Source organism: Calonectris borealis, chromosome 25 (genome assembly GCF_964195595.1).
Source record: "Calonectris borealis chromosome 25, bCalBor7.hap1.2, whole genome shotgun sequence".
Taxonomy (NCBI): Eukaryota; Metazoa; Chordata; class Aves; order Procellariiformes; family Procellariidae; genus Calonectris; species Calonectris borealis.
In genome coordinates, this window is record NC_134336.1 from 3,733,672 (window position 1) to 3,757,514 (window position 23,843).

Below are 23,843 nucleotides of genomic sequence, written 5' to 3' on the forward strand. Positions count from 1 at the left end.
CCATGGGGGCGGAATACGCCTCAAACCTGTCGCAGAAACCGCGAAGCGGCTGCGTGAGGGGAGGCGGGCGGCGGGAACGGGACCCCACGCAGCCCCTCACGCCGAGGGGAGTGAGGAGATGGCCGCCCCCCCGCCAGCCACCGCTGCCCCTCAGTGCGGGCATGGGGCTGGCGCATGCGCAGAGTCGCCCCCCCTCCATCCGGGTCACCGACCCCCCCGCCGCCCGCAGCTCCCTGAGGCGATGCGGAGGCGGGGGGCGCGCACGCAGGCGCGTTCCCGCCGCTCCCCTCCCGCAGCCGCTCGCTCCGCACGACGACCGGCGGGGAGTGCGCGCTCCCGCTGCCGCCCCTTGCGCGGCGACCCTTCTCCGCCGCTGCCGAGGGGATCCCCGCCGAGGAGACGGTGAGCGTCGCCCGCCTCCCCCCAGCGCCGCCGGCCATCTGTTGCTCCCCCGTCCCCTCAGCCGCCCTTTCGCCGGGAGTCCCGTCCTGAGGTGAGCCGGCCCGGCCCGGCCCCGGCTCGCTGTGCCGCGCCGAGCACCGCCCGTACCGGGTGGGTGAGGGCGCGGCGAGGCCTGGCCGAGCCCGCCCGTCCCGCGGTGCTGCTGCCTGCGCCCTCCGCGGCGGCCGGGCGGAGCGGCGGCGGCCAAGTTGTTTTCTCCTTTAACAGTTGCTCGTTAGGGCAGATATAGAGGGTTTGGGTTTGTTTTTTTTTAAGAATAATCCCAGAGCGGTCTTTTGCCTCCACCCTCGTGTTTATCACATGGCGTATTAACTCTGAACTGGGGTGTTGACCCCCCCGTTAACTTGCCCAGGGCTGCTCCCCTGGGTAGACCAGTCCTCTGCGGGTTTGCAGGATTGAGCCCGAGTTTATAAACTCCTCAGAGCAGATTTGGCTGTTTATGTAGAAATTGTCATGCCGTTTTTAGTCCTTGTATTCAGGATTTTCGGGAAGCAATCTGATTGTCGCTCTCTGAAGCGGTAGGATGTGATAATGTGAGCTGCTCGTATTTCAGCAGTGCCTGAACTGGGGGGTCCAGACGATGGAAAGGTAAAAATACCAGCGCTGTCTGTACCGATGCTCTGATGAAGAACTGAAGCTCTCAGTGGCAGAAGCTGCATTTCCACAGTTTGCTTTTGGAAAATCTTAAGCTTTGTATGAAGTTGAAGAGTTTGATTTGTTTCAGAGGTACCTGTCACCTGGTATTTAAATGATAAGCAGGTATTAATTCTCAAAACGAAGGACTTGGTAAAAGGACTTACCTAAGTGGCTTTAGTTCTTGGGATCCTTTCAGTCCTGCCATTAAATCTGAAATCTAAGAGGGAGCGAGTGATCAAATAGCTTGCTATTTATTATTGTGAGTTGTCTACACAAAGAATTTGCTTATAATTTTGAATTGTTTATTGCAATTAATATTATCGTAAGAATTAGCTGATTGTAATAAATGAGTGGCGTTTGTATATTTCCATTTATATCAGACTATCTTATAAATAGGTACCTCTTGCCTTTCCAAGGAGGTAAGTGAGTAATTCCCTTTTTGCGTAGGGGAAACTGAAGCAGAGCAGTTTGGCTGTTGCACTGATAATCACATCGGTGTACCTGTCAAGCTTGGACTATTTCTTCTTCTGATTTTGATGCTTTCTAATAATTGCACAGTAAAATAGTTCTACCTAATCTGTTAAAATATCACTTCTCACAGTACTGTGTCTAACAGTGCTTCTTAATTAACATTCATACATCAGTCTTACCTGTCTCATCCTTATTTCAGGGAAGCTATTGGATATTCTTGCATTGCTCAGTAACCATGGTGTTTTGATACTGATTTGGGTGAAGTCAGGAAAAACAAGTAATTTGTGAAAAAACTAAAATTAACCATGTAGGTTTATGATTAAAAAAATTAGAACTGTGATGCATTCTTAATTTTTAAAAAACAAAACATAATTGAAGTAGCTTTTGTAGCTCAGTGCTCTCTACAGAAGCTTTTCAGATTTTGTTTTTATTCTAGCAAGAAATGCCACACTGTGAATTATACAGAACTGTTGATCTTGTTGCTGAAATGTTTCCTTAACTTTGACTAAGATTGCTTCTATTAAATCATTTTCCCTGCAGATTGTTTGCAAGAATTCAAGGGAATAACTGCGTTGTCTTCTGCAGCTTAATAGTGTACAAGTTTCTACTCTTGTTCTCTAAAGGAACAAGATGATTTCTGGTAATTCAATTGTTGTTACTAGTTGAGGAAAAAAATCTAATCTACTTCATGGCAATGGGGAGGTTTAAACTGCCCCAGCTCTCCCATATCGTTTACAGACATCATTTGAGACCCGCTGCCTTTTTACAGAGCAGAAAATATCTTAGAGTAAAACGTTTTATTGCTGTATTTGAATGAATTCATATATAATGAAACTTGAAGCCAGTGAGGCTGTTTGCTGTGTGCAAAGCTGGATACAGTGTGCCTAGACAGGTCTGTGTGTTTTCCATCAGGATTCTTAAACTTCTTTACAAATCTGAAGAGCATCTCTTCTGTGCAATAATGCATGCCTATGCAGAATTTGATGTGTTTCATAATACCACAAATTGCCATTGAGCAAAAAGCAGTGTTTTCCTCATATCAAGGGTATTTACACTGTAAAAGGTTTACAGGGAAGATCTTTTCGGTGAACAGAAGACAGGCCTAAGGTGCAAGGATCACCAGGGCTGTCATTTCAGCTCTGTTTCTGAGCAATCCTGCCTTGGTAGTTTGTTTTAATCTTTATGCATTTTGAGGGTGGGAATACACAGGTAGACAGTGGTAGTTGTTGATTGCCTGTTTCACATGGAACTGGATGAAATGAGTCAGGATGCAGAAGACTAAAGATGTAGGGAACTGCAGGTTTAATGTCTTTAATGTGAAGATGCTAACTAGACTGTTTCACTTAGTCTGTTGACCAGTTCATGCGTGGTGAAAATCATAGTGACCTTGCAGCCATCACTTTATCTCTGTCTACTTCATAGGTTACTTGAATCGTTTAATGTTATATAAATTAAATCGTAAAAGAAGCTGGATCTTATGGCTTTTTTGTTGGCTTTTTTCCCTTTCTTTTTTCTTCCCATCCTCTCTTACACTGTGTGTGGTATTCTGTGATATCTGAGCTCCTGGCATTTGTTTGCAAACATTTCAGTTGCTTGTTATTGATCCCTTTCCGGTTCCTAAGTTGATTTGGCAAAGACCTTTCCTTAATGGTATTGTTTACCTGGCTATCATTCTTGCCTTTTACTGCTCCATCTTTTGTATGTTGTCACCTTTTCATTTATGAAATTGCCCTATTCTGTTACACCAAACAGACATGGAAATAACATGGATATCTTTTTCCAAAATACAAAATAACAGTTTCAAAATTTTAGAACCTCCTCATGCTAGAACTTTGAACTTAATTTTAATTCTCTGAATTACCTTAAACAAATTTGGCAAAAGAAGGAAAAACTGGGATTTTTTTTTTCCCCCCACAATGCATTCTTTATGTCTTTAGGTTGATGTTCTAGAAAATGTCTTGTATTGCTCTTTTTAACAGTACCAGTTTCATTTTATTTTCAAGCAGATATTTGCATACTTTTCTCGTTGGTGTATAAAAGATGGTTTCTATTCAAGGAGCCTATACAAAGTCTCATGGTACAGAAATATTAGCCACAAATGTAGAGTTCAGGTGTCTTATACGTATAAATTAAAACCTCGATCTGCCTTCATTTTGTCCATCTCTTTCCTCATTTTTTCCTGAAGTGCTGTTCCTCTGTGCTAACATACCAAACGGAGGAACGTCTCTGTGGTCACTGCAGTGTTTGGTGTTAGCAGTCTGCAGATTGCAGCTCCTTAAATCACATAGTAGATGATAACAACTTTAAAGAAGGAGTAATGGATTCGGTTGATAATCTATGGATTAAATTCTCTCTCATTTTAATTGTGATGTCTGATTCCACAGTACTAACAGAATGAAGAGAGGAATACTACTGCAGGCACAGTGTAAGTCACAGTAATTGTGCACTCCGTTAATCTTATTTTCTTGATGCTTTTGCCTCCCTGCAGTCTGCTTTATTGACTTCATTTTGTAGTGTATGAGGCTCAGACAGCCTGAACTTTTCAAAGCTCTTCATAATGCAGCCAACTTGACCAAATTTTATGTTGATCTGTATGTTACCTTACTTCCTGCCTTATTCACGATTAATTTAAATCTTTGAATTTACATGCCAGCGTTTCCAAACTCTCCCTTTTCTGTGCCAGTTTTGCTCTCTTGCCTTGTTTGCAAGTCTCTTCGTTCTTTGATTTGTCAGAAAACCCGGTTTTTGGAGCAGTCACGTGTGGGTTAGGTGTTTCTTATTGTGATCCGTACTCCTCTCTGAGGGGGATGCTTGGGGAGGTAGGACCAAAACCAGGATAAGGCTAGCATGTTGCTCTCAATTCTGTCTGCACGTAGCTTGGCTTGATTGTAGGTGTCTGTGTCCTGTTGCATGTTGGATTGATTAGCCCAGAACTCTCTTTGAGTCTGTGCTGCCACGCCAGATGGTGGCTTTTGTTTTTACTGTGTTGGCATATTTTCTTTTCCTTTTTTCTTTCCTTCTTGCATGAATCAGCGAGCACAAAAAATTAGGTTTCCACTAGCTACATGTTTTCTTGCATTTACATCCTTCTTTCTGTGATGCTGAGGAGCGTTTTCTGTGAAAATTTTGAAACTTGCTGTGCTGGGAAAATTTAGCCAGGTCTATGCATGAATTTGTAATGGTTTGACTAAAGGTGTGACATTGAACTGGTGCAGTTACGTGTGCATGTGCACACATTGCTTCAGACAGCTTTTATGCGTCCACACCGAGGTTACATTGATTTAACTCCTTTAACTTCACACCTTGCGTGTGTGTGTGTCTAAGCAGTTTGTAAATACTTAAAATAGGTATTAAATCCTTTTTTCTTATTTTCATGTGCTGTTTCTCCTTAAGTACAAAGTGTTGAAGTGTTTGCGTGTTGTTAATTAGAAAAGTTGTCTTAAACACTTTCCCATGAGTGAGCATGGATTTATTATGGATTTTTTTAATGCATATTGGTTTCAGTTGATGGCATTTCTCAGTGACTGCTTCAAAAGAATAAGCTAGTTAAGCAAATATTCAAATGACTTAATTGCCAATGAAACAAAATATATCTACTTACCTTTTTTTAGTGTTATATCAGAAATTAACACCCCCTCCAAATCTAGATGTAGTATAGTTACATGTTTTCTATCATTTACATTAGAATATACAGTAGTGTGATAACCTCCTCTTGATTTTTGCAGCAATAGGTGGCAAAAGGTATGCTCTATTAAAATCTTCTTTACTGTGTAAAAACTAGTTTGTTACCTGAAGTCTTGTATTTAGCCTCTTGCTTGTTTGCACTTTTCTCCCTTGACATGTTTACTCAAGGCTATAGATACTCTCTTACCTATGGGGAAGGCATTTTCCAGTGCTTAGGAGCAGGAAATGTCCTCATATTAGGAGATCCTGGGTTTTGTTCCTGTATCTGCTGCTGGCTTGGAGGGGCTTTGGACGGATGATTTGGCTTTGCTGTATACGTGTGTTCCCATTGATGAAATAAAGATATTCCTTCAAATATCAGAAGACTACTCTGATTACTTGGGAAGTGCTTTTAAGTTACTAAATAAGAAATTGCTATTAACTGAAAATTGTGTCATGGAGAAAAGCTTCTAGAACAGTGTTGTAGTTCTTGATTTATGTCAGAGTAAAGGGAGGAGAAATTTCATTTACTTGACTGAGTGACTTTATCTTCCTTTTCATAGATTGAACAGTAGCGTCTTTATCCCATTTACAGAAATGGGATACAGTGCTTCTGTTTTGTGGATGAGAGAACAAGTTTCATGTTGATTTCTATTCTTTTTTGTAAAATTATTTGCCTTAAAGAACAGTCAAAGCAAGAAGATGTGGTATCTTCACTTTCTGTTTTGGTTTTGTTTTTGGAATGGCAGACCCCTACTAGAAACTGGAACATAAAGAAGAGTTGCTTTGGGTGAACGATGCTCAGAGATACTATGAAGTCCTGGAGTGACAGCCAGTCAGACCTCTACAGCAGTGACCAAGAAGAGGAAGAACAGATGATTTTTGGAGAAAATGAAGATGATTTGGAAGAGATGATGGATTTAAGTGACTTGCCTACCTCACTCTTTGCTTGCAGTGTTCATGAAGCTGTGTTTGAGGTACAGGAAGAAAAGGTAAGGTAGAGAGAGGCATATTTGGGGTATAGTATTTTATGTATAGATACAGCTATTGAACATTTTTGTCTGGATTTTCAGTCCAGTTATTTCAGTATTTTCAGTCCAGTATTTCAGTAATATTCAGTAATATTACTGCATATTATAAATGGGGGGGGGACACCAACCCAAAGTATTTACCTGGTAAGCTCAGATCAGAATGAATACGGTTACCAAAGAGCAGATAATACTACACTTTTCTGGCATTTGAAGTTGTTAATGTATGTACAGTGCTTTGCCCATGAAAAGCTCTTCTCTCTTTTTTTTTCTTTTTATCCAAGGTACCAAATCCGAGGGCAGATTTAAATAAAATCTGAAAGCAAATTTAAATGTTTTATTTCAAGGCAAGGATTCTGTTAAAAGAGCATTATAAATTTGCAGGATGTGTGTTCTGACTTGGAACACCTTGAAAGTGGCTTAAAAAGACCTGATAATAAACTAAATCTTCTCTGGCTTATTAACATTTGTATTCAGTCAAATCTATGCTTTCCCTTTGTTTCCGAGAGCACCAGGAATAATTATGTACACTACATGAGTGAGGGAAAATAGGAGGGGCTGATATGAAAGCTTTGGTCTGCAGCTTCTTCAGTTTCAGTTTACAAAAGTACTTACGAAGCCTATGGTTTTGCTGAGAAGTTTCCAACATTGAGGGAAAGGTGTCGTTGAAATAGGAAATGCTGCTTGTGCCTCAGAGTTGCTAAATTGTGTACTTATATATAAATCAATCTTTCAAATATTTACTGTGAGCTGAATTCCTAAGCCAGTGCTCCTAACAAATGGACATAGTACATGCAAAAGAAAAGGAACAGTGATCGGTTGAGAACATGCACGTGGTGTCACGTAAACAGTTTGTAAAGCAGCTTACAGATCCCCTTTTGGGTAGGGAGGAGGATATTACACAATGAGAGCTGTTGCTCTTGTAGTTTGTTGTAATTGTGTCCCTATGAGTACGAAAGAAAGGTGCCAGGAAAGGCTGTTGAGTCTTTAGTGGCTTATTTTCAGATGCAATGCTTTATTTTTTCTTTCCCATGTTTTATAGAGGGAATGAGATACAGTTCATTAGCCATTGTTTATATGCCTGGTGTCAAATGCTTTTCTGCAAAGAACATGAGTTGTTGTTAGCCTAAGTATGCCAGTAGAAGAGTTAATTTCTAGCCTTGTATATTAGTGCTGTTTTTACTGGAAAACAAAACAGGCAATGCTTAAGAGTATGTAAATCATACGTCATCTAATTTAAAAAAAAAATGGAAGATGACGTCTCCCTTTCTAGATAAATTTTTAACTCAGAGATGACTAATTTAAATTGTTACTGTTTCTACTAGATCAGCTTCTAGTTCAAAAGACTTTTGTAAGCAGGGAGCACTCCATTTGTTCAGTGGTTACTACCTTTGGAAGAAGGTAGTAAAGCATCAGTTAATCAATGGAACTTTAACTAATGCACTAATTTAACTTTGATGCTACAGAAATAGTGCCCCATAATTCATTGTGTGTCCGGTATAGAAATTGTGCACTGGAAATGTTGCCTTGCTAAATTGTTTTGCACATGTCTACATGTGATTTGTCATTTTAATGCATATTTGCTTTTTTCCATGAAAGTATTCCCACAGTACGTCCATGCATATGAGGTGTATCAAGGGAGGTGTGCTAGCTTTTTCTGTAAGGATACTGGGATAGTTAGTTGCCACATCAAACCACTTGTAAATTTAACCACAAATTTAAAATTTTAAATATTTCATTTCAAATATAGTTTGTAAAATGTACTGAGTGTACTGTCAGCAAGCTCATCCAAGCTGATTGTCATAGCCAAGACATTAGTTTAGAATAGGTCAGAATTATACATTATAATCTATAAATTAAACGTTTAATATGCAGACTTCTTCCTTGTGCTCGGAAGAATAGAGGTGCTTTGATATATATGGCTTTTATCTGCTTTATGAAATTCAGCTTAGTCAGCCCCTGGACACACATTTCAATGGCTTGATTTATTTCTGCCTACATCTTCTTTTAAAGGCTGAATGCACAGCAAACAGTTAATGAAACAAATGGAAATTGTGCTGTCTGGGCATGAACAGAAAGCAATTTGAAAATTTGTGGTGGTTTGGGGGTGGGTGTTTTTGGGGGGGATGTTCGATGGCACTTACGGTACAACATTCTTTTAGTTCATTTGGTAACGCTAGCAAAGCTAGCAGCACTTGCAAGCAGACTATCAAAATCAATCTTCCTCTCCCCTGATTTTGTAGTAGCTACAACTGTAGAAAATAGATTGCCTGGTTCTGTATGTAGGCACAAATATTTTATGCTCAGCATTTTCATTTGTGAAACTTCACATAAGTGAGTAATGATTAATATTCTGGCGAGGAGAAAAGGCTAAAAAGACAGTATTGATTGGAAATTTGTATATTTAATTCTTATGAAGCATTTTGCTTAGGTTCTATTTCTTCTCTGATTTTTTCATCCTTTTTTTTTTACATTTTCTAGCTATATTTGTGTTTTTACTGATGATTTGTTAAAGCAACACTTTAACAGTAAATGTTGAATTGACTCTTAAGTTGTTGAATTTAATGCAGTCAGTCTCCACTTTTGTTTAAGTGTTGTAGGTTAAATACATGGTATGTTTACAGAAAAACTGTAAGATGTCTAAGTTGGCATACATCTTTTAATAATTTTGTCTTTTACGTAGCATCTAAAAGTGTTTTTTCAAGTTTAGTTCAAACAGCAAGAGGTGAAAAATTCAGATAGAGTAAAAGTACATCTGTCTTTCTCAAATATTCATCTTTTGAGGGTAATGTCATGATTGGAACACTGTCTTCATCATTTTCAGTTGCAGGGTTGATCACTAGATTGCAGTTTTATGTTTGTCAGGTACAAAATTTGGCCAGTGTGCAGAAGAAACAGGTTTTCTGATTTAATGAAGACCTTGACATTGTACAGATTGGAGAGAATTGTGCAAGAAAATAATATTTTTGTTAAAACTAGCGTGGGCATCATTTCTTCAGTCCTATTTAAAATGAAAGCCCCTCATCCTGTGATTTTTTTTTTACAGGAATGAAGGCATCAACAGGATTTTTGTAAAGAGATTGGTTTCTGTTGGAATCAAGCAAATTAGCTATTGTCATAGGAAAGAGTTCTTAAGCAGAAAAGGAATACTTTTTCATTATTTGCTTATGTAGATCTCTCTAAATAACTGAATATTATGAGAACATAGTAAATAAAATTGAAAAGAGATTGCTTGCATACTTCTCATCTATTGATGTTAATGTCTTTTTACAGTGAATGAAAATTTACACTAGGAAATTTCCTAGTGCATTGCACTAGGGAAAAAAAGAAATATCTGCAAATTAGGTCTCCTGTAGATCAGAGAACTAGTAAATTAAAACAGATTGAATTTCATAACAATGCAGTTATTATTTTTAAAGAACTTGTGGATAAGATTCCATATTCAATAAAACATGGGTTTTTTCAGTTTTTTATTTTTGTGAACAAGTGTTTTTTAGTAATAATAGATTTTTGTCTCTTTCAAAGTAATCTTATTCATTCATCCTGAGAATTTTGACATTTTCCGTAAACACTCAGTACTTTAGTTTATATAATATAAAAATTAAGTGATTTGCCTAGTATTTTTGGAGATGCTTGGGTGAAAATCATGTGCAAGTACCAGTATTTTTGTTGACATCTGCACTTTTGAGTAGCTGTCGCTAGGTGGCAGTTTATGTATTAGGAGTTTTATGGGCTTGTTCGCATCAATGTGCTCTTGGAGTTCAGATTTGAATAGTGAGACAAAGCAGTACTACACTGAATACAGATTTTCAGGTCAGGGTAACCGAGGGAAGTATGGAATGTGCAGGTTTAGAATGCGATTAAAGAAATTATTGGGATTTGGGAGAGGAAAGTGAAAGGAAAGTGTGTTTTCATTGAGTGAAAATGTTCATTTAGTGTCTAGAGAATCTTTGTACTTCATCTCTAGGAAAGATTTGAAGCACTTTTCACAGTCTACGATAATCGAGTTACATTCCAGTTGTTTAAAAGCTTTAGAAGAGTAAGGATAAACTTCAGCAATCCAGAGGCAGCAGCAAGAGCCCGGATAGAACTGCATGAAACTGACTTCAACGGAAAGAAGCTGAAGCTGTACTTCGCACAGGTATTACGGAACACTAAAATGTGTCCCTGTTTCTTCTTTGTTCCACTTTTGCCCATGAGTTTCATTTGTGATAAATACCTGAGGTTACCTTCAACCTCATTCTTCTACACTGAGATGTATTATTTTCACTCGTTGAGAAATTCAAGCTTGAGGGGACAGTTTTGCTTTTCAGCTTAAGCTTACAGAGTTGTAACTGGTATGGAACAGTCGCTGTGTAGCAACGCAAACCTTTTCTCATAAACAGAAATGTGCTGAAAGAAAATAAGTGGGTCCAAAGATCTCTTTATAATAGGTGGTTTACAGGCATATTCTTCTTGTTGGATTAGCAGCTTGCCTGTGTCATATACAGCTACATTGTCAACACTTACACAGGCCAATTTCTTACCTGCAGCATTTCTCCAAGGTGTCATACCAAGAACTGACAAAAGCTGTACTGCTTTTATTTTTAAAGCTAGGCTGAATTAAGCATGGCTAATACAGAGAATGGACATGCATTATTGGGGAAGTAGACTAAATAAAAAGAGAATTAGAATTTGTCATCTTATTCTGTATCTCCTGGCTTTTGTTTTCAGGTACAGGTATCCGGTGAAATAGGCGACAAGTCCTACCTCCTTCCTCCACAACCTGTTAAACAGTTCCTGATATCACCACCTGCGTCTCCACCAGTTGGATGGAAACAGAGTGAAGATGCAACTCCCCTGATAAACTATGACTTGCTTTGTGCTGTCTCCAAGTTGGGACCAGGTAGGAATATTTACCTGCTTTTGTTGTGTTACTTAACGTCAAAAATAGTTATCGAGGGAATTTATCGACTTATCTTTCTTTCTGTGAGAAAAGGTGTTTTGTTTCTGTGAGAAAAGATGTGATGTTTCTTACTTGAATAAAGTGATTCATTACTTTTTTTACGTAATTTTTTAATTGATTGAAAGTATAGCACAGAACTGGATCGTGTGGTACTAGCTCCATCACATCCATTTATTGAATTTTGTCATAGTCTCAGTATTAAGTAACAAACAAGAAGAGGAATGAAAAGTTCAGTCTCTTGCAGATGGACAGCTCCAGTTATTAAGGATGCTAATACATACTTTTTGTGTGTAATCGTCAAACTTCTTTATGAGCCTTCCTAGGAAACATGCTGTTTGCTTTTTGTGAAAAGCAGGGAATCAGGAGGCTTAATGTTTTCAAAGGCTTTTGTAGGTTTTCCTTACAAACGTCATATTAATGTACAGCATAAATGATGTCACTTAAAAATTTGCACACTGCTTGTCTTCTGATGACTTCAGTGTTCCACAACAGTTTTTTACATCCCTCCCTTCCTTCCCTTAAATACCAATTAAAAGATTGATTGTATTCAAAGTACAGTATAACAGATACAGGGACTATTTTAAAACATTTAACAGGTCTGGTGAAGTGTGGAAGTTGAGCAAATTAAAGGTGAGATGGGAATAAATGAATATTTGATTGTGTTACTGTAGCTATTAAGGAGTTTTTGAGATAAAGTGGCTTAATGCTTTCCCTTGGGGATGTTCTTAGCATGATTTTTGTTTGCTGCTCTTCAGGGGAGAAGTACGAGCTTCATGCAGGAACAGAATCAACACCTAGTGTAGTCGTCCATGTCTGTGAAAGTGAGACAGAAGAGGAAGATGAAATAAAAAATCCCAAACAGAAGATCATGCAGACAAGGCGTCCAGAGCCACCTGCAACAATATTGAATGAATCTAAAGCATTTGATTGTACACTGGAGGTAGGGGGTACTATGCACTGTTAAATTGTGTGATGCTCAAGATAGTATCAAAAATCAGACACTTAATGAGTACATGTGTTGATGTCTGTACTGCTGCTATATGTTATGTATAGCGACAACAGATTTTACTTGTAGTTGTCTCTCATGTTCAAGATTTTGGATGCCAATGCTCTGAAAAGCACTTTAATTTTAGGGACTAGTCCCCCAAGTGTAGCAAATCCACCTGACTTGAATAGTGAAAAATAGGAAGTCTGGTTGTGGTTTGTTGTTTGTTTTTTTTTTTTTTTTTTTTTTAAGATGTTACCCTTTTCTTTATACTGTACAGTGTGATGTACCAAGTGCTGAAATAATATCTTACTTACTGTCACGATTGGATTCAAGAAAGTTCATTGTATAGCTATGAAAAGCTGATCTGTACTGGTACAACAGCTTCCAATTAATACACTGTTAAATGCAAGTGAAACATATTCTTTATGATAAAATTCCTTCCCGGCTAGTAATCTGAGGTGAAGATTAATCTTTGCTTTTCTCAGAAACGCCAAGTATGTGTTTTTAATTTGACATGAGGCACAAATACACGTATGGAACTAAATTCAGGTAGTTTTGCTGACTACACAGAGAAGAATACAGGAGGAAGAACCACAGACCACTGACAAGACAGACTCCGAGTCTGTCGCCAACACTACTGCTGCTACTGTCTGTGATGGTACGTACACCGATAGGTACAATGGTTTGCACTGACACCTAATTAGGAGTGAATTACAATATGTAAAGTGAAATACGGATTCAGCTATTGAATGTGTTGTCTCTGATCCTCTCTGAAAATATGGTAATGTTTGTTCCTCTACAGTCCTAGAGATGGCCTACATTTATAAATAAATTCAGTGACTGTTATGTTATGACTAAATTATGTTAGGAGATAAAACATCTAGGGTAATTTTTAAGTTGTGCTCCTAAACTTCTCCAGTCTGTTTTGTATTTTTTTAAGACAATCAGTTGCCTGGCTTAGCCAGTTTTTATGCAGTTTCAGCCCTTATTTGCTGTTTTTCATAAGACTTTTTCTGTGTGGCATCCTGTCTGTCTGATAGAGCATCTGCTACTTGTGAGACCAGGATGCATCTTTTAAAATACAGATCTTTAATTTTGTGATCTTGTGTTAAGTGTTTTAGTAGGAGGAGAATATGCCTCGGTATAATGACACGTGCTCCTATGCTTTTATGCTATTTTATAACCAGCCTTTTTTAGTCTAGACAGATTCTTCTTTTTTCTATTTAAAAAAATAAAATGATTTGTGAACAAACCAGGCTGCTGATGTTCATACATATAAATCATTCAGAAATTGGCCTTTTTCAAATTCATTTTAGTGTGTTTTAATTCTACATGAAGTGTTTATTGAATTTTCAAAAGTGTTTTCACGTGATTGACGGCAGAGAGAAAAAGTAGCGGTCATGAATTTGCACGGGCATGGTAGTTTTCAACTCCGTATTGTGCCAGCTCGTGATCCCTTCCTGCCACCAGCTTCAAGTTGCAAAATGGGATCCTGCAGGCAGGTCCCTGTTCCAAAGGCAGGAATAGTATCTATTAAAAAGGTAGGAAAATGGTTTTTGTTCATCTTGCCTCCACAGGCGTGATATTTATGTATCTCTTCAGGTATTAAACTCACTCAAAGTCCAACTTCTCTGTCTCACTGTTCCATGTTATTAAAAAAAAAAAAAACACACAACAAAAAACTTGTATTGTCCATCAGGCTTGTGTATTTTTAAAATTCCGGAAGTCCGTTTTGGATTTTCTGTGGTGTTTATATTTTGTTAATTGTTTAATTTCTACCCCATTGTAGAAGTTGCTGTAAGTAGGAATAAGTGGAAAACCTTCAGAAACAGTTTTATAAGGCAAATCAAGCAAGTAATGTTGTCAATGTATCTTGTGTAAAATGTATAACAACTTGCATTCCAACATCTTTCATTGTGTAAAGACACTTAAAATAAAAATGATGCAGTGCCATTCACATGTGGTTTTTTAATTGTATTCCATATTGGCCCAAGTTTGGTATATAAGTTTTCTAATAGTATTGTATGCTTGTGCAATTGAGTGAACAGTCAAGATAGTTTATGGTTTTCCGTAAGCAAATTATTGGAAAAAATAGTGCTGAAGAAGTTGGGGATTTCAGCAGAAAAATCCTGGGAAGAGCTGGGCTGAAGGAGGGTCTGAGAAGGTTTTTATGGTGGTTTTGGGTGCCCAGCACAGCAGAGTTCCATTTGGATGTTTACCTCGCGTTAATTTTGAATGGGAGTTCGACACCTGCTTAGATGTTGTGGGAGAGAATGTCCGGTTTGGGTTGCAGTATTGGGCTCTGTAAAGTTTTTGTCGTAATAAAGATAAATAATCACTTGTTTTCAAAAATCTCCAAAGACCCATTTCCACGGAAGGAAATGGTCAGACTTTACACAAAATGTGCATGCATTGATCACAAAATTGTAAACCACCTGCTTGTTGCACTGCACGTGCTTTTGCTCCTAGGTTCCCGTCTCTCTCACAGATCAGGCAAATTTTGGCAGTGTTTTTTGTGTTAGCCAGTAGAGGGAGGCTGCGTGCCCTTCTCCTAACACACATTGGTGCAATATAATTGAATTATATTAAAAATGCTACAAAATCACATTCTTTTACTGTATGTGAAGCCATGCCTCGTTTCTGTGACAGTGCCTAGGGGCCCCATTGTGCAAATATAATGGGAGACTTTGTCTAGCACAATGTCTGCCGCAGAATTTGTGTCGAAGGCAGGGGGTCACAGGAGCTGAAGGGAATTAGGTGGCTGGCTACTTGCAAGTGCTGACGTGGGTGGGCAAGGAGGAGGCAAAGCAGAAGCTTTACAAAAAGCAAACTTGAATTTAGCCATCGATCAGTATCAGAAGTGATTCTACTCCACTTCCACTCTGTCCATAATCTCCAGGGTGGCAGAGCCTTCCTTGTAAAATGAATGAAATTCAAGTTTGCTTTATTTATTCCACGTGATGATTCAGTAATGACCATCAGAACCTGTTTCTCTGAATCACTGACCTGCTACTAACTGAAGTGCTATTTTTAGAAGTAGGCTTGCACAGAGGCACCAACTGTGCCTAGTCCTTTCTGAGCTTGCGCTTTGTGTAAATAAATATCCCAAATTCCTTTAAAGCATTCTTCTTGAGAAGCAGCTGAAAAAATGTATGGTCTTTTCTTTGGGCAGTCTGCTTGTGTATTCTGGAGAAAAAGTTGCCGGGGGTACTTTGTTTTTATTGTATAATAGCTAAGAATGGGCCCTATTTTTGCAATCCTGTGATGACTGCGTCTTGTTCTCTTTCTACCTTATTATTGAACTGCTTCCCGCCAGAACGACCTCATGCATAAAACGTCTCTTGCTTAATTTATTCCCTGAAAGGTTGTATTTCCATTTTTGTCTGGTTTTGGATTACTGATCTCTTTTAGCCCAGAACAGAAGATTGTCTTATGAAACAAAACCCGGTAAGCGTAAAATTACTTGCTTCACTTAATGTGTAAAACTTGCTAGGAGGGGTTCATGGTCCAGTGTGCTTTTAATGTGGAAAGAGACCACGGCCAAGCCTCATTCCCTTGGAGAAAAATGCAGAAGTATTTCCTTTACTAAACCAAAGAGGAGGCGCACACCTGGCTGGATCTGTGAGTCTTTGTTCCTGTGTGGGCTTGCGCGGCACCTGCAGTACATCGTTCTGGGACTTCTCTGTTCCGCACGCGTGAAGGTCAGCCTGAGGTGCGGAGAGCCACCAGCGGAGCTGGATGGTGAGGCTGAAGTCAGCGGGAGGGACCTGTGGTCCTTGACACCTCGGAGGAATGTGTGCTTAAGCAGCTGTTTTCCTTCGTTCTGAGCAAGATACAACACTTTTTCTCCTGTAGCTATTGACCGAGCTGGAATGCGAGTGAGTGTGACTACAGGGTTGTCTCCTAACATCAATCACACAGCGTGAGGAAGGCTTGCACAATGTCTGTTTGAATGTCTCCATACCCTTCACCTAAAGATCGAGGCTGGAGATGCCGTGTCGGTGTCATGGTGCCCACCTCCATGGAGAGAGGGTGGTATCTTGTGCTTTGGTTGTTTATGTATTTTATCTTTAAGTTGTATTTGCGCTAGGTCACACTAGAAAACACGCAGTATTTTAGATGTTAACTAATGTGTTAAAATCCTCCTCTGAACAAGGTCTCTTGCATTTTAACGTGTTGGCATGTTCAGGCTTGTAGGAGGGAATGTTTGATTTCCTTGGTGAAGCGAACGTATTCCAGCTATAGAATCAACGGAAATCCAGATGTCAGCAGTACTAGGGTGAGGCAGTGGGAGAGATACTTACGGCAATCTGTGGTTTTGCTCTCTTACATAAAATATAAAAATAACAAATTCTGTATGCTTTCTGACTCTATAGCCAATGACCGTGTTCCTGTTTGAATAACATGGCACAGCAAGCGGGGATTAGGGAGGGCAACCAGGCTTAGATGTGCTCTTCTGCTGGGGCAGGGCACTTCACCGCTGCAGTTCAGTTCCACCCCGTGCAGGTATGGTTTGTAATTTTTTTTTGTGAATGTCGGTACGTGTACAGTACCGAGGTCCCGATTTCATACTACAATTCTAGACTCAATAATAATGAATTTCTAGTCGGTCGTGATATCTGTTGTAATACGTCTGTTTTTTCCTTTCCAAGACAGTTCCAATATATTTGCTCTGCTCTCTGCCCTTCTAATTGCAGGCAAACCACAAATTTCATCAGTGGTGCTGTGAACTGACCCCATGATCCAGGAGTACCAAACCTACTTGGAAGTGTAAGCTGGATGTATAAATTCAGTGAGACTTAACACATTATTAGGTTATGTCACTTCCTTATGTTTTTTGTAAGGCTGCAAATTGGGCCTGTAGTTTCTAACTGAGAGTTACGTCAGGTCCTTTGGCATTCGTTGGCTTCATTATGACTGTTCTGGGGCATCCCAGTATCTTGTTCGCTCCTCCACTAACACTGCTAACGGGAGAAGGTCAGGATTGGTAGCTGATGACCTGTAAACTGAATAACTGATGTTGAAAGCAGAGCTTTATGCATAAGCATGTATAAACCCAGTGTATGGCTATAGCTAATAGTATAAAGGCTATAAATTTAGGACCTGGTGAGGGACTTCTTCCCAAGCAAGTGCTTGGGAAAATCACACCCTCCTTCTCTTTTGCCACATAGGCTTTTAGAGAACACATTTGCTTTTATTGAGCTTTTACTTGGCTTCATTGTAGATGTTCGCACCCCTTCCCAAGCATTGTAGCAGAGATGGCACTTAATAAATTAAGGTGGGGGTTTTTTTATAGTTGAAAGGGTACTTAGCACATTGTGATGCCTGGAAACAATTACACTGGCTTCCTCTAGTTTGTTTTGCTGTATGCGATTTCATTCCAGTGGGACCCTCTGTACTTATTTTCGAACGTAGATTTTTCATACAGAAGCTGCAAGGGTGGGTTACTTGAAAGGAGAGGATGTAATTGTCTTTCCTCAGGTACCTGCCACAAAGGGAACGTACTTGTTTAGAACAAAGCAGTGAGAATCGGGAGATTTGAATCCTGGTTCAAACTCAGCCGTGGATTTCTGCAAGGAAAGGACATGATCTGCCTTCTGTTGCAGTTGACGGTCTTGCAGCCTTGGTACTATTTTTCAGCAATATTGAAGGGATGGGAGGGGAGGGAATCACTCTGCCTCCCATGTTTTGTCCTCACCAGAGAGAGACTGCTCTGCGTTGAACAGAGTACTGGCCCTGGATGGGGTTGGAATTTCTCCAGACCTCCTCCTGCTTCAGGGAGATTCCTCTCCAGCCCACGTGGGTGGAAAGAGCTGTTAACTTTTAATGCGTTTGCATTTGTCCTGCTGTCGCTGTGAAGTTTGTGGTGTCTCTCACGCACAGCAGAGCGTCGTCCACGTACCTGTTACGCTTCTTCCCGGTGCCCTGAATCATTCACTGGCTCGTTTCATCCCTTCCGTGTTTGACCCCCAATGGCACCTACGTGCAGTTGCTGTACTGTCACGACGACTCTGATGTCAGAGGTGTCTGACAGCTCAGCCGAGCAAAGGTTATGCTAAATACTCTCTTTCTGTTTTTTATTTCCATGAAAAAGTACTTCGACCTCCAGAACAGTGAGATTGAGAAGCTTTTGTGCTGCAAAATGCTACGCTGGTTCCATAAGCATAGAAGCTGAGCTACGCTCGGTCTCTGAGCGCTCTCCTTTTCTGTCTAAACTGTGAATTCTTCTTTCCATCTATGGAACTGTCAGTAACGGAAGAAATGGAGCAAAGAAAATGAGAAATTAGAGGTCCGAAGCCTAATGCTGGTAAACAATCCCAACTTCTTCCACAAATGCTATTGTCTAGAGCTTTGACTGAGCTGATATAAAATACTGCATGCAGTGAAAGCAATGCTTTTGAGACGGCTGAACCTTCAGAATGTGTTATCAACGCAGAGTCAGTGATCAGGCTAGCAGTGCTTAATACTAGAGTCACGTTTATACAGCATTAGCTGGTCTTCCAGTAAGCATCTGTTGATATCCAGGCTCTGGAACCTTGTTAGGAAGAAATTCCTGCACGTGCAACATCTTCCAGCTTCACAATTTCACCAGGCAGCTGAAATGGCCTCACTTTCTTCCTGGTGGTAGCAACAAAGGCCACGAAGCTCTCTTCGAGGAATGCAGAAATGCCAACAGGTTGCCCTGGAGATGGTGGACTGGAGACAAGGGGGGCTAAGTGTGTGGGTGTCTTCAAAATTTCAGTCCCTTTGCAAAACTCACCTTGAATTGAATCGCAGCTTTATCAAGGCAGCAAAGAGCTCCCTGAGGAGAAAGATAAGGTAAGAGCCCACGCGTCTGGGTAAATCCAACCTCTGAGCGCTTGCAGCTTTGTAAGGGTGAGCCATGCTGTCTGTATTTGTGTAAGCTTATAAATGTTCTGGAAGGTTTATTGCAAAGGTAGGCAGGAAGGCGTTGGCACTGAGTCTTACCTTGCCTGGTAGGCTCTGTGCAAGGCTGGGGATCTGCCAAGCAGCGCAGACTCCATTGCTGAGGGTTGTTTGGGATCCGGTTGTGCCTTACGCCAGATCCAGAGGTAGGAGACCTGCTCTGGTTTCATCCCGGAGGAAGGAACAGGGGATCTGGAGGAGAGCTTACGATGTACCTCGCTACTCTGTTTTTCATAACAATTCACAAAGACAATTGTGAAATTGGTGAAAATACAGAACTTTCTTCCTCTTTCCACATTAATGGGGTCTGCCTGACAGTCACGGGGGCTGGTGTCTCCTTTCTTGTACTATTTAAATTGAGTTAGGACTATGATTATTGTTAACGTACACGTAACTATTCATACCTCTTCCAAGTTAATGAGTGCACGCTGTTGAAAGAAGCCCCTTCTACTCTAGAGAGACACAACCCAGGGAAAGTGTGCAGTGGAATACCACTCCTGTTCCCAGAAGAGAGCCTCATGTTCGTTCTTGTTTATGCAGGATGAGGCAGTATTTGTACAGAAACCAATCAAACTAAATTTATTCCCTCGAAAAGATGAATGGTAAGTAATCCTCACTGAGATTTCAATCTGTGGTTTTAAGGAGCTGCGATATCTGCACAGGGTTTTAGTGTGATTAAGGCAAAAGGATTTAGCTGGAAGTGACTAATGGGGGTCTTTGTAACTATTAAAAAAAAATTTTGCTAAATAATTGGATCTTGAAACTCTTAATAAACTCTGGTGAAAAAGCCTCTGTGTTTTTGTTCTGTGGGGCTCAGCTTGGGGTTCAGTGTAGAAAGCAGTCAGTCGTCAACACCAAACTGAAGCAAGACCTGCATTAGGAAAACACAAATGTTTCCTAGGAGATAAATATCTGTTTACTGCAATGATAGGTGCTATTTTGTTTGCTTCTTGCAATCTTCACTTCGACTTGAGCACCAGCTTTATAAAATGGAACTTGTGGCTGTTGCTTTCTCTTTGGTGCAAGCACTGAGGTGACTGGCACCAAGGCAAGTTTAGGTTTATCAATGCAAGTTTAGGTTTATATATGACATCTTTATCAATGGCTTTTCGTGGCGACACTTGTGTACCTGATCAGTGTTTGTATTTCTCCTCCAGAGCTAGATCAAGTGGGCTGTAGGTTATGGATGCGTTTGCTGCCCTTTCTCTGCCTCCTCCAGCCAGCTTGAATAAGCAAATCGGGGAAAACGCACGCATTTAGGAGTGTTGTGTTCTGCTCCGACTCCCAGCTCAAAGCACCAAGTAACCAAAGACGTTACGCAGCCGGAGCTGCAGAGACCCAAAACCCCACTGGTTCTGGTCCGTCGCTCCCTGGTAGTGCGTGTGTACCCGATGGTCAGAGCATCCCTGTGATAAGATGGTTTCAATTTCAATCTGGTATTTCAGAGAGTGGAAAAATACGTGGTGAATCGAGTGGAATTAATGATATCTCCTGCTTCCAGGATGTCTTATTTTGTACTGAAAAGAGTGCGTAATGCCAAGGGCTGCATTTAGACACTAATGCTCCTCATCTGGGCAGAAAGCACAGCCCCAAGCCCAAGCAAGATAAGGAGATTTTGTACATTTGCAGTGAGATGTGGCGTCAGATACCATGTTTAACTGAGTTGCTGTACGTAAGTGAGGGAAACTAGAAGTGCTTTTATAACTGGGTCTTGATGGGAAGAGAGCGTCCTGGCAGAAGAACTGCCTGGCTCCAGCTGGGCATGAGCCATCTCCCACTCCCTGCTGTGGTGGTCGCTTCGCAGTGCTGCATCGTGGCTTCTTTGCTCCCATGAGATCTGTCAAGGGCACTCCCCCTCCACCGCCTCGTGAATAACCTAAAATGAAGCATTTCTCAAAGAGGAAGAAGCCGAGAGCTGCAAGGTAAGGAAGCACCTCCTTTTTAATCCTGACTTCTCTGCAGGCTGCGTGTGCAGCCTGGGATGGGGCGGTCTCCTGAGGTTGCCGTCTTTTGTGAGTCACAGTTGGTGCTTTCTCTAAAGCAGCAGCTTCTGGAGAAACGTGATTGTGCAAGAACCTTACCTGGTGTTTTTTCTGTCTGTTTTTTTCTTTCCTTCATGGCTGCAAAGGAAAAAACTGTGATTTAAACACTAGAAGGAAATATCCCTGTGAATGTTGATACATACTCTAAATTTTGTGATTTTTAAACAAGCTCTTGATTTTTGGAGCCAGCTCCTGATTTATCTTTCCTCTGTTTGCTTATCTAACCCCAGCTGTGGGCTGGAGAAGTTCTGGTCCTCCCTTTGAAGGCTTAATTTAAAGGTGGACAAGGAAGGCACCTGCTTGCCAGCTCCTGTCAGCAGTAGGTTCTCCAGCTTTGAAAAGTATTTCAAGTGTGAGATGAAATCTTTTGCCCTTTAGATCTTTCTTTTCATCTTTCCCGCTGGCAGACCCGGCAGTAACAAGCCGGTGCTCTCTCTCCAAGCCCTGCCTCTGTCCACCAGTGATTCATTAATGAGCTTTGTTTGCTTTAGCAATGCCTTATCAGTGAAATCCTGAGAAATGCGCCCGTGCTGGGGTTCTGCAGAGGCTGCGATACCCGGGCTCCATGGCTCCACTCATGCATTTAGACCAGTCAGCACAAGTTTTGTTCCTCCGGGCTACTGGAAGTGCAAGGCACCCATGTTTGGAGGGTGAGAAAGGTGCGGTCCGGGAGGAAGCTCAGCCCCGGGGAGCTGCAGGAGATGCTGATGTGGAGGGACGGAGCAGCCGTTCGAGCGTGCCCTCGGGGGGGGATGCTGGGGAGCGATGCACCGTTCCCCGCTGGGTTCGATGAGAAGCTGCCCGTCATTGCCCGGCTTCTTGCATGAAGGTGTGTGTGGGACGCGCAGCAATCCGTACTTCTCTTGCTCCAGCTGGCACAAACCAAGCATTTGAAACGCATCTTGCCAGGAGCCCCAGCTTCCCTAGAGCTGTCCCCAAAGAGAAGCTGTAAACGTACTAGAAAATCTTGGATCTATGCTAATGTCACTGGTTGTCTCTTACCAGTTTCAAACTCAAGCAAAACTCGAGGATGCCAGCCCAGACCCCACCCTGGGCTTTGCCGTCCACACGACACAGCAGAGACAGGCAGGAGCAGAAGAGCTGCGCTGGAGGGGCACGTTACCAGCCCAGCAGCATGCGGAAATCCCGTCTTCTGATGAACGCATTAGGAGACATGCAGATAAACCCATCTAGTTACACAACCCAGTGGTAGCTGATGAACCGTTACTTGTAAAAGTCTTGAAAAGAAGTTAGGAAGTCGTTATCTCAGTACAGTCTATGCCAGCTCAGGCGAGGTCTGGTCTGGGGATTCACAGGTTTAAATCACCAAAACCCAATAATTTATAGATGCATTTACAGTCAAACCTTCACTCTAGTGAAGTCAGTCATCGATGGCAGCTGGGGAGCTCTGGTCTTCCCAAGAAATCCACTACAAATATTTATGGACTGCTCTGAAGTGCCCTGTTGCCACCTTCCCGAGGCAGGATTTTGTAACGGGCAGGTTTCATCCATATGTTTCAGGTTGCTTTGTAAGAGAGGTTGGTGGTGTTAGTTCTCATTGCAGATGGGGAAGTGGAGATGCAGGAGGGGGGGAACGTCATCTTCACAGCAGCTCAATGATCATAAAACCCAGACCAAGGGCTGCAGACTTGTTAATGTGGTTTCCTGGTTTCTGGTGAGAGCAGCATCAGGCTCCAGACAGGGGACAGATCCCTTTTAGAAGTGTGATTTCCACATCAAAAATGCAGACAGGGACTGCGGTCACAGGCTTCTTCCCCACTCGTTAGTGGGAAATGCAGAATAAAGCCAACTAAGTACGGGTTAAAGCCACGGATTCCTTTCCAGTTTGATCCTTTTCATCCTACTAATGAGTAGACAAAACCACTTGTTCGGGCTTTGGGATGGATGTGTTTGGGATTCTTCTCCGAAAGTGCCTGGAAGACCTTTGGGCATTGAAGTCCTCCAGAAGTCAGGCTGTTTCTCAAAGCTTTGAAGATCTCCCCGGGAGCTGGGAGCCCAGCGGGGCCTGATCGGGTGCCGCCTGCCCCCACGAAACCCCTCAGCAGTAAGGAACTGAAACCCAGCGGTCCCAAGAAGAGGACGTGCACAGCTCTTTCAAGAAGGGTTGGATCCGGGTTTTTCAGGAGGCAGCAGCTGCTCTTTTTGCTCCGTCCCTCAGTGGTCTGTGCCGGCTGCGAGGTTAGAGGTGATCTCCCTCTTCTCACGGCAGAGCGGGGCTGAGCTGGGGCGCCGGGTTTGTTTCTTAAACTGCTCAACTTGGGCTTTGTCATAGAATCATACAATCATGAAGGTTGGAAAAGACCTCTAAGATCATCGTGTCCAACCGTCCACCCAACACCACTCTACCCACTACACCATGTCCCTAAGCGCCTCATCTACACGGCTTTTAAATACCCCCAGGGATGGGGACTCCACCACTGCCCTGGGCAGCCTGTTCCAGTGCTTGACCACTCTTTCGGTGAAGAAATTTCTCCTCATGTCCAACCTAAACCTCCCGGGTGCAACTTGAGGCCATTTCCTCTCGTCCTATCGCTGTTACTGGGGAGAAGAGACCGACCCCCCCTCGCTCCGACCTCCTTCCAGGCAGTTGTGGGGCGATGAGGTCTCCCTCAGCCTCCTCTCCGCTGCGCAGCCCCAGGTCCCTCAGCCGCTCCCCATCA

General features: G+C 41.7%; 1 protein-coding gene across 2 annotated transcripts; it reads left to right on the forward strand.

The window, feature by feature from the left end:
• Positions 1 to 225: 225 nt before the first annotated feature.
• Positions 226 to 14,150, forward strand: RCAN3 (RCAN family member 3). Of its 2 annotated transcripts, none has more exons than XM_075173393.1 (5): positions 226 to 493; positions 5,982 to 6,224; positions 10,228 to 10,401; positions 10,974 to 11,145; positions 11,961 to 14,150. In XM_075173393.1, the coding sequence occupies exons 2-5, from the start codon at positions 6,030 to 6,032 to the stop codon at positions 12,167 to 12,169; spliced, it is 750 nt and encodes a 249-aa protein (XP_075029494.1). In that variant the 5' UTR covers positions 226 to 493; positions 5,982 to 6,029; the 3' UTR covers positions 12,170 to 14,150. The 2 variants fall into 2 exon arrangements, with proteins under 2 accessions (XP_075029494.1, XP_075029495.1); XM_075173394.1 differs by having other exon boundaries at positions 244 to 402.
• Positions 14,151 to 23,843: the final 9,693 nt, after the last annotated feature.

What these genes read in the sequence shown, in the direction of transcription:
- RCAN3 (XM_075173393.1), top strand. Translation starts at nt 6,030, where the DNA reads ATGCTCAGAGATACTATGAAGTCCTGGAGTGACAGCCAGTCAGACCTC. An exon ending in TTGAGGTACAGGAAGAAAAG is followed by an intron (nt 6,225 to 10,227) that starts GTAAGGTAGAGA and finishes CTTCATCTCTAG; the next exon opens with GAAAGATTTGAAGCACTTTT. An exon ending in TGAAGCTGTACTTCGCACAG is followed by an intron (nt 10,402 to 10,973) that starts GTATTACGGAAC and finishes TTTTGTTTTCAG; the next exon opens with GTACAGGTATCCGGTGAAAT.